Source organism: Hylaeus anthracinus, unplaced genomic scaffold (genome assembly GCF_026225885.1).
Source record: "Hylaeus anthracinus isolate JK02 unplaced genomic scaffold, UHH_iyHylAnth1.0_haploid 3, whole genome shotgun sequence".
Classification (NCBI taxonomy): Eukaryota; Metazoa; Arthropoda; class Insecta; order Hymenoptera; family Colletidae; genus Hylaeus; species Hylaeus anthracinus.
Window position 1 is genome coordinate 13,781,224 of NW_026535284.1, and position 13,837 is coordinate 13,795,060.

At 36.1% G+C, this 13,837-nt stretch overlaps 3 protein-coding genes across 6 annotated transcripts in view; 2 read left to right on the forward strand and 1 right to left on the reverse strand.

The window, feature by feature from the left end:
• The window catches only part of LOC128894104 (BTB/POZ domain-containing protein KCTD3), a 4,665-nt gene extending 3,440 nt beyond the window's left edge, over nt 1–1,225 (forward strand). For both annotated transcript variants that reach the window (XM_054155572.1, XM_054155571.1), the window contains 4 exons: nt 176–315; nt 397–583; nt 662–940; nt 1,012–1,225. In XM_054155572.1, coding sequence (XP_054011547.1) covers nt 176–315; nt 397–583; nt 662–940; nt 1,012–1,211 — 806 coding nt within the window. In that variant the 3' untranslated portion in view covers nt 1,212–1,225. The remainder of the gene's footprint in view (nt 1–175; nt 316–396; nt 584–661; nt 941–1,011) is intronic.
• A 1,577-nt stretch (nt 1,226–2,802) lies between these two features.
• LOC128894135 (CAAX prenyl protease 2) lies at nt 2,803–4,281 on the reverse strand. Of its 2 annotated transcripts, none has more exons than XM_054155624.1 (6): nt 4,145–4,281; nt 3,733–3,838; nt 3,527–3,665; nt 3,215–3,451; nt 3,080–3,142; nt 2,803–3,017 (listed from the first exon to the last, which is right to left on the reverse strand). In XM_054155624.1, the coding sequence occupies exons 1-6, from the start codon at nt 4,255–4,257 to the stop codon at nt 2,803–2,805; spliced, it is 873 nt and encodes a 290-aa protein (XP_054011599.1). In that variant the 5' UTR covers nt 4,258–4,281. The 2 variants fall into 2 exon arrangements, with proteins under 2 accessions (XP_054011599.1, XP_054011598.1); XM_054155623.1 differs by having other exon boundaries at nt 3,215–3,466.
• A 228-nt stretch (nt 4,282–4,509) lies between these two features.
• Nucleotides 4,510–12,449, forward strand: LOC128894096 (F-box only protein 11). Of its 2 annotated transcripts, XM_054155562.1 has the most exons (9): nt 4,510–4,646; nt 5,681–6,022; nt 6,108–6,896; nt 6,969–7,821; nt 7,893–8,113; nt 8,186–8,404; nt 8,494–8,701; nt 8,795–8,972; nt 9,432–12,449. In XM_054155562.1, the coding sequence occupies exons 1-8, from the start codon at nt 4,550–4,552 to the stop codon at nt 8,922–8,924; spliced, it is 2,859 nt and encodes a 952-aa protein (XP_054011537.1). In that variant the 5' UTR covers nt 4,510–4,549; the 3' UTR covers nt 8,925–8,972; nt 9,432–12,449. The 2 variants fall into 2 exon arrangements, with proteins under 2 accessions (XP_054011537.1, XP_054011536.1); XM_054155561.1 differs by having other exon boundaries at nt 8,795–12,449.
• The last annotated feature ends 1,388 nt before the right edge of the window (nt 12,450–13,837 follow it).

Below are 13,837 nucleotides of genomic sequence, written 5' to 3' on the forward strand. Positions count from 1 at the left end.
ACACACACACACACACACACACACACACACACACACACACACACACAGGATTCTTTCCATTTCTACAGACTCTAATATATGTAATGTCAGTATTGTGTCATTTTTTATTAAGAAGTGTAGTTTAAATTGTTAACTTTGAATAATTGTTAACTGTAAAATACGATTTTTTACGCAGCTCTCTGTGGTAATTGGATTGAAATCGCGTATGGCACAAAGTCCGGCAGTGTGAGGGTTATAGTTCAACATCCTGAAACTGTAGGACATGGTCCACAATTATTTCAAACATTTACAGTACATCAGAGTAGTGTGACAAAAGTATGTCTATATTTCGAAACTTCTCGCTTTCGATAGTATTAGTTTACGAATTGTATACATATATATTAAAATGCATTGTAGGTCACATTATCAGAAAAGTATTTGGTATCAGTATGTTCTGAATACAACCATGTTAGGAGTTGGGCAGTGAAAAGATTTCGTGGAATGATTTCTACTCAACCTGGATCAACACCTGAAGCTAGTTTCAAAATTGTATCTTTAGAGGCAATTGAACCTTGTATCAGTTATAATGCTGGGAATGATTTTGGTATGTTACAAAGACCAATTGAAATATTGCTAACCATATTGAAACGCAACAATTTTACTACTATGTTCTGCAATACAGGACCATTCGGAGAACAGGACGACGAACAAGTATTTGTTCAAAAAGTTGTACCTGAAACTGATCAGTTATTCGTTCGTTTAGCATCAAACGGAAAACGGGTTTGCGTAATCAAATCAGTAGATGGTAGTATTATAAGTTCATTTTACGTGCACGAATGCGAAGGATCTAGCCGTATGGGTTCAAGACCCAGGCGTTTTATATTTACTGGACATTCTAATGGTACCATTCAAATGTGGGATCTTACAACAGCTTTACAGCCATCTTTTTCTTCTACTCAAAGTAACACCATTCTTTTTTTCTTAAGAATTAATTCGTGAACATTAATCATCTGACAAGCAATTTGGTTACAGATGTTTCTGGGGGGCCTACACCAGAAGAACTTTGGAAATTGTTAGATCAATGTGATTTAAGTAATAGCTATTCATCAACACCGTGTATTAGTCCGTGTCCCTCGCTTATTTCATCAGGTCCAACTATAAAGACAAGCAATGTATTGTTTCTCAACCAGTCACAAAACTCTGAAGCAACACCTGGACCTAGCCAAACGTAATGATAATACGAGAAGTGTATTTCACAGGAACTTCACAGTCTGATATCTTTTTTTATGTCATACGTAACCGAAGCTTCACTAGTAGTATCTGCATTTATTTATTTATTACGGGTTATTTACACACAAAAGTCTGCTGTTACAGTTCCTAGTATAATTTGTCAATATTTCTGATTATAATTCTTCGAAAAACAGCTTCGTTAGAAGTGTAATATGAAAGTGATATAGTTAATGAAGTATATTGTAAGAACTGTAACGATAAAATGATAGGTTATTTATGAAAAAATAACAGCGTCGTTTGAAGGTTAGGAACAAGTATCTTTTTCAGAAAACTTAATATTTACAATCTATCGTACTCGAGAAAAAAATTTTAACATAACACTTTAGCTACAATGTATAATTATTTAAATTGTTCTAAAATAAAAAAAGTAAGAGTTTTTCGAGGTTGACAATTGGTATATTATACAAGTTGAAAGTTTATTTATATTTGAATATTCTATATTACTATGTTATAAATGAATGAATCCATCCATGTTATAAATTCCGTTTTTTACTATATTTAAAATATAACAACAGATTTTGTTGAAAAATTTACAGTTTAAAATAATGTAAATATTTATACAAACATTTCGTTTAACGATTCGAATTTTCTTTCCATAGGAAAAACTTATTTGTCATCAACAAATTGTGATTAATATTTGCGCATCAAATGTACGAGATCAAGTAGGTAATTTATAGAAAGCACGTGACAGTGCATTGTAAAAACATTCTTTCGTATATGAAGATATTATCTCAGTATGTAAACTCGTATATATTTCCTCATGTTTTTTGATAGATAAATACATGCATTTTGTAGCAAATATTGTAATACTGTTATAACTGTTATCTCTGTGATTCTAATAAACAATAAGTGTATGTATTACGATGTTAATTCCCACATGAATGTAAACATGTTTTCGTATGTGTAATTAGGAACATGAATTACGTGACTTTAACATAAAACGTTTTCACACTTATACTGTTTATCGAAAGAAAACTTCCGAAATAATGAATTTCTACAATTTTCTTGTTCTACTAATGTAAAATTAATAGTACATTATTTATTGTAACAATGTCATAATTCCTTAACTGTACAATATTCTGTCAACATTTTTTATTTAAGAAAAACTTTATCTAAATTGTTATTAATATCCATGATTACAACTAGATAAGTCAATTAAATATGAGGCACTACGGTGATTTTATAACAATTCTATATTGCATGATTAACTTGTCTAATAATTTGATTGCACATAAATTGCTTTATATAAAACGAAAATTATTTACATCGGGAAAGTTAAAGCATTTTTGAAAATCGACAAAATTAATAATCTAAATCTCAAATTAAAAATATAAACTGCGTGTACATGTATACATCTAATCTATAAATCACTCTGTTAGTGTTCATAAAGTACTACTCTTTTTGTAAAAAATGTGCTCTTAAAAACATCATGCAATATGAATTATTAAAACGATGTAATAATTTCAAGATAGCCTAATTCTGTTATAAAAATGATAAATAATATTAGTGACATTGTTGCAAATAAATCATATCTCATATAAAATATTTATGCCAAAATAGATTATTATGAAACAACGTCGGATTTGTCATTGGTGTTAACAGAAAACACCAAGCTACTAATCCAATGACAAACAAAGAAAACAATCCAGCTCTCTTTAAAGGATCCCTTAATGTTACAACCTCTGATAAATCAGGAAATCCCATGTGATTACAAAACGAATGTGCTATAAATGGAGCTGCTATATGGCCTGTAAATCAGGAAGGAACATTAATTAATTAAGTTTTTAAGAAAGAAAAATAGTCACCATACCTGTTTTAACAAAAAGAAAAGCTGCATAGGATCCAAACAATGTTGTATATATAAACTGAAAACCTAAGTAACAAATGTGTTAGTAAAAATTTGTTGATATATTCAAGTTAAACAAAAACTGCAAGTAGTACTTACAAGATGTAAAAAGTGCATGTTTAAGTTTTCTGCCTGTTCCTACTAGATATATTACATGATGAAAGTGAGCAACTCCAAAAAATAAAGAACATACAAATATAGCAGTAGTGGGTGTAAAACATTGCAAAAGCAATGGCAACATGCATGCTCTGAATGTCCACTCTTCGGACAGAGGTGCAACAACTTGATTCCTCCACCATGTCAATGTTCTTATGCTTCCAAGCCAATACATGGGCTCTAAAAATGGGAGACCTACGTTTCTATAGTTACATCATAAGTACTTTACACACAAATAATATATGAAAGGCTAACCAGTGTATAATCTCCAAAGACCATTGAAACCTTGTATACTTAAGGGTCCTAGATATAATATCATTGTTAACAATAACGGTATCGCGGTTGCTTGAAATAAACCTGGCCACCGTAGACCCAGTAACTCCCAAATCGTTGCCTGAAAATTATAAATTACAATGTAAGATTCCCTACATAATAGTGTTAAGGTAATTATAATTAATTACCTTCTGAAAGACTTTTTCATTCGTTCCGAAGTACAATGCAGCAGGAGATATAAGAGATATAATAAAAACGCTAAAAAATCTTTTCTTTATTACTGAGGGATGCTCTCTGGAATAAAAAAAAAATTTTATGACATTTAAATATCCCGCCAATGAAAGAAGAAAATAGAAGGTAAAAAGTTTGCCAGCAGAGGCGCTAGTGGATTCGATTCTTGTCCACAAAAGTGAGTGCACGAGTGGGAGAACTCGATAAAGAGTAGCATTCACGTTCACAGGGCGACGTGAATACAGTTACACTTTGTTCGCAGTTCCCTGTGGTTCACCGTTAGCAGGACCGAGAGAGCGCGTTACACAGTCACACGAAAATGGACATTTAAAAGTGACTGCCGTTCGTCCGCCGATCGGCATTACGTACCTATTGTACGGGGTACTCCATACGTAGAGGCTCGCGACGTATACCACCGATAGAGCGAGACATGATAAAATCGCGGACACGCACAAATCGGTATTTCGGTCCGTGGTCTCCATAACTCCATACTGATGTTGGTGCTTGTGTCGCGATCCACTGCAGAAGAGGGGATCGGTGTAAGGGGGTAAAAGACGTGTGAGCGAGAAAAGGATCGCGTTGGGTAGGGTACGAGGGTGGTCGGCGAGGAAAGAGGGGAAGAACAGAAATTCATCCGATTGGCGGTCTGGCACCAGTCGGCAGTCCTACCGTCAATGAGAAGATGGCCGCTGGGCTCGGTGGAAGTGTCGCCATTGTTTAGTGTTTAGTTGTTTTACCGTTTCTCGCATAATTTTGTCGGGAAGCACGTTAAAAATGCCAAGCGCCTCGTTCACATCATCGCGCAATTACGTGCGGAGATCCCGGAGAAAAGGCGCGAACAGGATTCCTCTGCCTTCGAGAACCACCTCGGGTAAGAGGCCTGCATCCGGACCCTCGGTTCACTGCTCACCTGTCGTCTCTCGGCTCATTTCTTTTGCCTTCACCTACTTCGATATTCCCCGGGGTTAACCCCGTTGCGACGATTACGCGTCTTCGTGCCGACTAACCGACATACTTCCTTTCCGTTACTCATGTCTCTCGTTTACGATTTCGAACATAGAGAGAGAGAGAGCAGGACAGAGACTCCGTCAAACCTTACACTGCCCACGTCTCTTCTCTCGCACGATTTTCTCCGTGTACGGGATGGCCGAAAAATGCGACGGATATATTCGTGTGACTGCCGATGACGTTTCCTAAAACTAACGTACCCACGTTCGCCGCTCTCGCACCAACCCTTCTTTTTTCGGGGACATCGATCATGATATCGCGTATACTTCGCGATCGTCAATTTTTACGGTGGAATGTCGGCTCAAAGTCTACACTCCTCACCCCACTTCCCCCCTATATATTTTTTTTTTTTCATAATTCCGATTTATTAGACGTCCTGCTGAACGTACATAACGACGGATGATCGCGCAATTTGGGAAAATAATCGGCACGCGATATCAAGGCAAAAGGTCTGAGGCCTCTTTTCATTCTGATGTACCACCTATACATTCTCTGTCGAATTAGTACGATTATTTACCTATCACAGTTAACATACAATAAAAAGGTTTCTCTATTGCTTTAGAAATTGGAGCTAGGATACTCTTACTCCAAAATATAATTAGTTGTGTAGACACATCAGACATACAATACAGTGCTCCAATTCTTGCATCAGCATTTCTAACATATTTAATTAATTTATATTTCATTATTTTTATATATTAAACACCTATCCTCAAGTATAACCTTTGAAATCCACTGTGACTTTGTAAGTAGTTTCATAATCTTGAAGACCAATTATAATTCCACTGCAATATGACAAATGTCAACAAACATTTACCTCATTTTCGCCATAATTGTGTCAAAGTGTGTTGTCCTGTTACATATATAATATTTCAAGTGTAATGTTTGTTCTTTCAGCCGAGCCATGCGACTTGCCATGTTCAGCATCAAATCAGATACCTCCTGGTGGCGGAGTAGGTGGTGGAGGAGGAGGAGGAGGAGGTGGAGGTGGGGGTGGAAGCGGTGGAAGAGGATCTTCCCCAAGTGTCTCTGGTGTTGCAGCACCATCACCTTCCCCATCACATTCACATTCTTCTCCATATGACTTAAGGCGTAAAAGTCCACCTCACCCAGATCCTGCTCCTGGTACTAGCTCTGCTTTACCTCCGTCGGGTGGTAGTAGTATCGGTGCCACTCTTGGTTCTTCCTCCCTACCAGCAAGAAAACGACCTAGGCGGACGTGTTCGTTATCCACGGATGGTATATTCATATGCAATGAATTTTTGGTACAGACGACACTTTTTTAACGAACGAGTCCTTTAAATTTGTCTTTGTTACTCTACAGGTACAAACACAAACACAGCAGCGCATTACCTCCAGTATGAGTTACCAGACGAAGTGCTGCTTACTATATTTAATTATCTAATGGAGCAAGATCTATGCCGTGTCTCGCAAGTTTGCAGACGTTTCCAAGCGATTGCAAACGACACCGAACTATGGAAGTCCTTGTACCAGCAAGTTTACGAATACGACTTACCACTATTTAATCCTGCACCTTGTAAATTTGAATTCGTATCCCCGGATGAGTCAGACTATGCAAATCCATGGAAAGAGAGCTTTAGACAATTATACAGAGGGGTGCACGTTAGGCCAGGATTTCAGGATTTGAAGTTCAAAGGACGACATTTGCCATACTTTAATACTGTTCAGGGAGCATTAGATTACGTAGATGAATATAGAAGCAATAGTGGTTCCTCGTCAAATAATAGCACAACCACGAGCGGTCAAGGGAATTGTTGCGGAAGTAATTCTCAGTCAGCGGAAGAGGCGCCACAACATTTAGTTTTCTTACACGCTGGAATCTATAGAGGCGAATTTCTCGTGATCGACAGCGACGTTGCATTGATCGGTGCAGCACCTGGAAACGTAGCGGAGTCTGTTATATTGGAACGAGAAAGTGAATCTACAGTTATGTTTGTAGAAGGAGCAAAACGAGCTTACGCCGGTCATCTCACGTTAAAGTTTACGCCAGATGTTACTAGTACAGTGCCGCACCATAAACATTATTGTTTAGAAGTTGGTGAAAACTGCAGTCCCACAGTGGATCATTGTATTATTAGGAGTTCAAGCGTTGGTAAGTAAATCATCGATCCGTGTTGCATCGACCTTTCATTGGAACGTCGACGACTTAACGTTGATTTTTCAGTTGGAGCAGCTGTTTGCGTGTCGGGCGTTGGAGCCAATCCTGTGGTAAAGAATTGTGACATATCGGATTGCGAAAACGTTGGACTTTATGTCACCGACTATGCCCAAGGAACTTACGAAGACAATGAGATCTCTAGAAACGCGTTAGCTGGAATTTGGGTGAAGAATTACGCTAATCCCATAATGCGGAGGAATCATATTCACCACGGAAGGGATGTTGGAATATTCACGTTCGATAACGGTCTCGGATATTTCGAAGCTAACGATATTCACAATAATCGAATAGCGGGTTTCGAAGTAAAGGCTGGTGCTAATCCAACGGTTGTACATTGTGAGATACACCATGGACAAACAGGCGGAATATATGTCCATGAAAACGGTTTAGGTCAATTTATTGACAACAAAATTCACTCGAACAATTTCGCCGGCGTTTGGATCACCTCCAATTCGAATCCGACGATTCGTAGAAATGAAATTTACAATGGTCACCAGGGAGGAGTATATATATTTGGAGAGGGAAGAGGCTTGATAGAACATAACAATATTTACGGTAACGCCTTAGCCGGCATACAGATCAGAACTAATTCGGATCCCATAGTTAGACATAACAAAATACATCACGGTCAACACGGTGGTATATATGTACACGAGAAAGGTCAGGGTTTAATCGAGGAGAACGAAGTATATGCCAACACTTTAGCAGGTGTCTGGATAACCACGGGATCGACACCGGTTTTAAGAAGGAATCGTATTCATAGCGGTAAACAAGTCGGAGTTTATTTTTATGACAATGGACACGGCAAACTAGAAGACAATGATATTTTCAATCATTTGTATTCGGGAGTACAAATAAGGTAAGAAATTCTTTTACAAATAAAATCATGTACTCTCGCTCTTTTGCGCTAACTGTATATTTAAATATTAGGACTGGAAGCAATCCAGTGATACGTGGAAATAAAATATGGGGTGGACAAAACGGTGGCGTTCTTGTGTATAATAGCGGATTAGGTTTACTCGAACAAAATGAGATTTTTGATAACGCGATGGCAGGAGTTTGGATTAAAACGGATAGTAACCCTACATTAAAAAGAAACAAAATCTTTGACGGGCGAGACGGTGGAATTTGTATATTTAACGGTGGTAAAGGTGAGTTTTAGTTTCTACTTAATTTTGATGAAACCTTTGCATTCCGATTGTTTTCTTCTTTTTCCCATACAGGTGTTCTCGAGGAAAACGACATATTTCGTAACGCTCAAGCGGGAGTGCTTATTTCTACGCAGTCTCATCCAGTCTTGAGGAGGAATCGAATTTTCGATGGTTTAGCAGCTGGCGTTGAAATAACAAATAACGCGACTGCTACGCTAGAATTTAATCAAATATTCAATAATAGATTTGGTGGTCTATGCTTAGCGAGCGGAGTTCAACCAACGACTAGAGGTTCTTATCTTTTCTTTTGTTTGCCGAATTAATTTGAAAATAACATACGTAGAAGAAAGATAAATAACCGTTGATTTTTGTTTTCTCAGGCAATAAAATATTTAATAATCAAGATGCAGTCGAGAAAGCGGTTGGAAACGGCCAATGTTTATACAAAATTTCGTCGTACACCTCGTTCCCTATGCATGATTTCTATCGGTGCCAGACATGCAATACTACAGATCGTAACGCAATTTGTGTTAACTGTATAAAAACCTGTCATGCTGGACACGATGTAGAATTCATCAGACATGACCGGTAAATATTATTGATAATTTCAATATAGACAGAAGAAACTCACTTACAAATCTAATACATAACGATGTATGTGTAACTAATTTATTTTTTTAGATTCTTTTGTGACTGTGGTGCTGGAACATTAAATAATCAGTGTCAACTTCAAGGTGAACCTACGCAAGATACAGACACGTTGTATGATAGTGCAGCACCGATGGAGTCGCATACACTTATGGTCAACTAGGAACTAACCTAAACTAAATAATACAATCAAACGTCACTGAAACAGCCTGTAAGTCCAACACATTGCAAACAAAACTTTGTTGCTGAGTTCTTTATTACGACACTTGTTCCTTCGCGTCCCCGTTGTGATTGTTATTTTTTTAAAGCTATCGTTATTGTTAACATATTCCAATTAACGGCAATTTCATCATCATTATTATCATCATTATCGTTATCGTCATATAACCGTTCATCTCATTTTCATCATCATCGTCATCGTGGTGCTCAAACTTATCACGATCATATTTGTCATTGCGAGAACACGTCCATGACTTTGTAAGCGTCGAATCGTGTCATCGACATCGTTGTCATCATAATCATCTATCATCATTCATCGTCGTCGTCGACGTCGTCGTCATTACCGTCACCATCAAGAGATAGTATATTTTATATTAATAAATTAGTACTCTATATTGACGTTTAATTTAGTACATACGGATATTCGTTATTGACGTTCGTGTTTGTCCAGATATCGAGAATCGATAAACGAAGATCCAGATATATCTGACGTAACGCAAGTATTATCGGGAAGAAGGAAAATTGTTAGGAAACTGTTTTTCTTGATTAAAATCTCATCGTTAAAAGCGGTTTCGCCAAGGTCAAGGCTCAAATTCGCCCGTGATTATCTAATAAAGAACTCTGCAACGAAAAAATAAGCTTCGACGAACACAATTTAAACAAGTGACAAAGTGGATTTCTGATATAAACGAAACCTAATAATTAAATAAACGTTAAATTTATTTAAACGTGTAATAAAAGAAAGCCACGCGTAATCGTTAATCGATCGAAAAAGAACACATAATAAACTCCCCGCGTGGAATTCGTTTCATTAAGTTTCCTTAATTTTTAAGTTCATACGTAAAGCGAAAAAAAATGAAAAACAAGTGCAGTGAATCTGTGTAAAAAAAAAATGGAAATAAAAAAACACATGTGTATACGTCGATAGAACAGGCACGTGAACATCGTGACATTTTAATAAGCAAAAAAACAAAGAATTAAATGAAAAAAACGCTCGTGCAATGCAATGAGATTGGTTAAAAAAATAGAAACATTATTAAGCTTACGATAAAACACAGTGTCTCGAATGTAAAATTGTGTATATCGTATGTAATAAATGACGAATGGACAACAACACTAAACAAATTATTGCTCGCTACATGAACAGGAGGTCCGACGCCGTACAACATAGGAGACGTATGTTACACAAGTTTGCACTTATATTTAAACGAAACTTAAAGTAGCCGATGTACTAAAGCAGAAAGATCGAGAAATAAGTGCATATCGTGTGTTCACGCCAATGGTATTGTAAGGAACCGAGCATACTCATCCACAAGACAGATCGAACGGATAATTAGCAGGATTCATGGTAATCGAACAACAGAACAAGTGCAACTTTGGTAATAAACGTGTCGGATAGCGATACAAATATTTCGGAGGAGGGAAGGCAAACACGTGAAACGAAGACCCGCAATGACATACTGAAACAGATGTCTAAAAAATGTGATATTGTAAAATTCACAACTGGATATAATCAAAATGGAACAGAAACATCTATGCGATTCTAATAATTGTTTTTATGTAAATGTACCTTGTACTACCGTATACAGTTCTTCGATTCTACTATCCGCATTGTGAATAGTGATGGCTCTAAGTCGCCCGAGGGGGAAAGTGCATAATAATAAGACAGATTAAACAAAACAAAACAAAAATTAAATGTGTAAAGTAAATTTAAAAAGAAATTTACACGATACATATGTGGTGTTATACCAGTGAGAAATAAAAGAAAAACAAACAAAAGTTTATCGTAAAAAAGAATGAAAATGATGTAAACGATATACTGTCTAAGGAACAGTTTTTAAAAAAAAAAGTAATCTCCAATTTTTAAAGTAATCCAATTTTTTTAATATTACGTTAGCGATAAAGTCTAATCATATTATTATAATTGTGTATCTTCAGGGGCGGTTTCGCTCTTGTTATGAAAGGAAAAAAAAGCGCCTATTAGCGATAATTTTAGACGCAGCCCGCATCCACTTACGCAAACGATGAGTATAAAAATAAGTAGACGAAAGTATCGAAATCGCATTATACGGTAAAATTTTGTTTGCGTGACAAAATTTTACGATCAAAAAAAATCTCTCTCTCGCATTCGTTAGTTGTATGTGTAGGTACGTTTTGTATGTCATTTGGTAGAATGGGTAATGGTGTACAAGAATTGCCTTTGAACATACCAACTCTTAAGGTCCGTAGTATTATACACCGCAGTGTCATATTATACATAGTATAACTATATATAATGTTTAACACGTTATATGCACACTGAAAATAATAAGGACGTACGTCAAAGGCATTTCTTGTGCACGCACATTGGAACGCAAAACGTGTTTACGTTCTCGAGTGATACTCTTTTACGTCCTGTTGTTTCTTTTTTTTTTTGTTTGAAAAAACGATTCGCTCATGAAAAGAATCACTCTTTTTCGTTTCTTTTTTTTTTTTTCTTTTTTTTTTGAAACTTGGAGTAGAGAAACTACAGAAAAAATTTCCTTGTAAAGTAACGAGAAAAAAAAGAAGGAAAGAAAACGAAAAATAAAAAAGAAGAACGATAGCTTTAACAGTTATCGAGCGAAAAAATTAACAGCAACTTTTCCGCGCGCTCTCTACGTTGTGTAACTGTAATTAGCAAAATTTATTTGTCGATCGTTTTGTCTTTTTTTTTTTATACTGTTTCGAATATTATTTACGAACTGTTAAATATGTTTATTGTATTAACGGAAAATGAAATTATAAGATGAACGATTTTGCGATCTTTTTATGCCCTTTTTTGTTTCGTTCTATCAAGCACACTTTGATGCTGTAACTCGCCAGTATTTCGAATCTTAACGGAGGAACCGAACGTTTTTCTGTGATTTCTATCCTCTCACAGTTTCAAAGCTTGTTGAATAATTCTTATGGCTAACATTGTCTCGCGCAGCAGCCGTACCAGACTTAATCGACAATTATACGAGTATCGTAACATTCTCCAGTGACTTATATTAGATTTATTTGTAAAACATTAAAGTAAAAAGAAAAAAGAGATGAAAGAGAAAAGTCGCTCTCGGCTGCGGCACGATTCAAATGTTTCATGTTTCTGGTTGTTGAATGTATTATATGTAAGATTTAATCAACAATAGAGACCTGTTGTGGCGTCCATTTTAATTCGCGAATTTCCGTTCGAAATCGGTTAATGCACTCTCTGGACAGAGTTCGATTCCACGAAAATTGAATAATACGAAGCGTCGTGAGGCTTTGATCAGAAGATTAGAATTTAAAAAGAAAAAGGAGATTTTACGTTGAGAGCTCTTTTTGTAATTTTCGTTTACGGAGGTATATATAACAGTGATCATTGAATGATATCGGAATGACATTGGATCTTCGCGATTGCACATCGTATACATATGCTGAAGTTGTTTCTCGCATACTGCGGACAGAATACAATGTATGTTTCCCTTTATTTAATTACATTGCAATTTGTATTACATTTATAGAATTTCACTGCGTTCGTTCGCGTCATTGTATATTGTCCGGTGTATTCGTCCTATTTTTTCTTCCTTTTTGGATTATTGCGAGTGTAAAGTGTTTTTGTTAAGTCCTGCGTGTAATTGCATTTCTATTTATCGGATCTTCCTCTCACGTATTTGTTCGTTTAATTTTAAATCGCAACACCTCTTTCTCTTCTCATCGTTTCATTCCATATGTAAACTTGTCCACCGAAAAAAAAGACGTGTCTCTTCACTCCGATCTTTTCATCAGCAAATACTTGCCATTATTACGTTAGTTGCCATAGTTCACCCCGGTTTTGTTTTTGCGGCGGAGCACGGTTAGATAGACGAAAGATTTTTAATGTTAAAAGATAATATACAACGTGCAAACGAAAGATGGGATACGAATCCGCAAAAACTAATACCAAGACGTATTTCTGTAAATATTAATTTGCCCATTATATGTATACATACATACACACACGTATACGTGTATATGTATATATATACATATAACACATTGATTATACTATTATTAAAAAAAAAATATATATATTATTAAAAATTGTAACTTTTATTTTTTATTTTGTTCGTGTCCTTGTATTATTAATAGCGCTGTTGATTTTCGGTTGCTTTTATTACGTTGTAACGCTACAGTATCGCTGTACAAACAGCATAACAAAATTCAATTCTTTGCATTGGAAACAAATCTGTGGTTTTTATAGTGTTAAGCGCAAATTGTATCATTCGATAATTTTCACGCAATTCCGATCTTCTCTCGATGAAATTGTAGGCTCACCGTTTGCTTTGAATTTGTCTACGCTCATATCCTATACCAAAACATACGCGATACATACGTATCAGTTTGTACATTGTCACAGAACACGTAAAGAACAAAGAAATTGTTAACTGTATCGTGCCCCGTAGGTATACGATGTACTGGTATGCTTGTTCACGAATGGAAACGTACAATTAAGATTATACTAATTGTAAGTAAGCGGCAGACACAACTTTGCGAACTAATTATCCGAATTAGTTTTTTTTTGTTTTTTTTTGTTTTTTTTTTTGTTTTTTTTTTAACTGGTTTCCTTTTAACATAGGGGAGGATTACATGCCATGGCCTTAAAACGTAAACCTAAAAGCTCTAGTATACATACAGCGATATCTGACAGATACATGCAACAGCGTGTACGCTATCGTTCACAAGTCTGGCGTTATTTGTATGTATCGTTTAAATTTCAGATACCTTGATCTAAGTCTAAATAAATATAGAAATTTGTATCAAATCGGCTCGACAAACGATATACATACATATATCAAATCACGAACGATGACCTTCGATTATTTCTGATCGTATAAT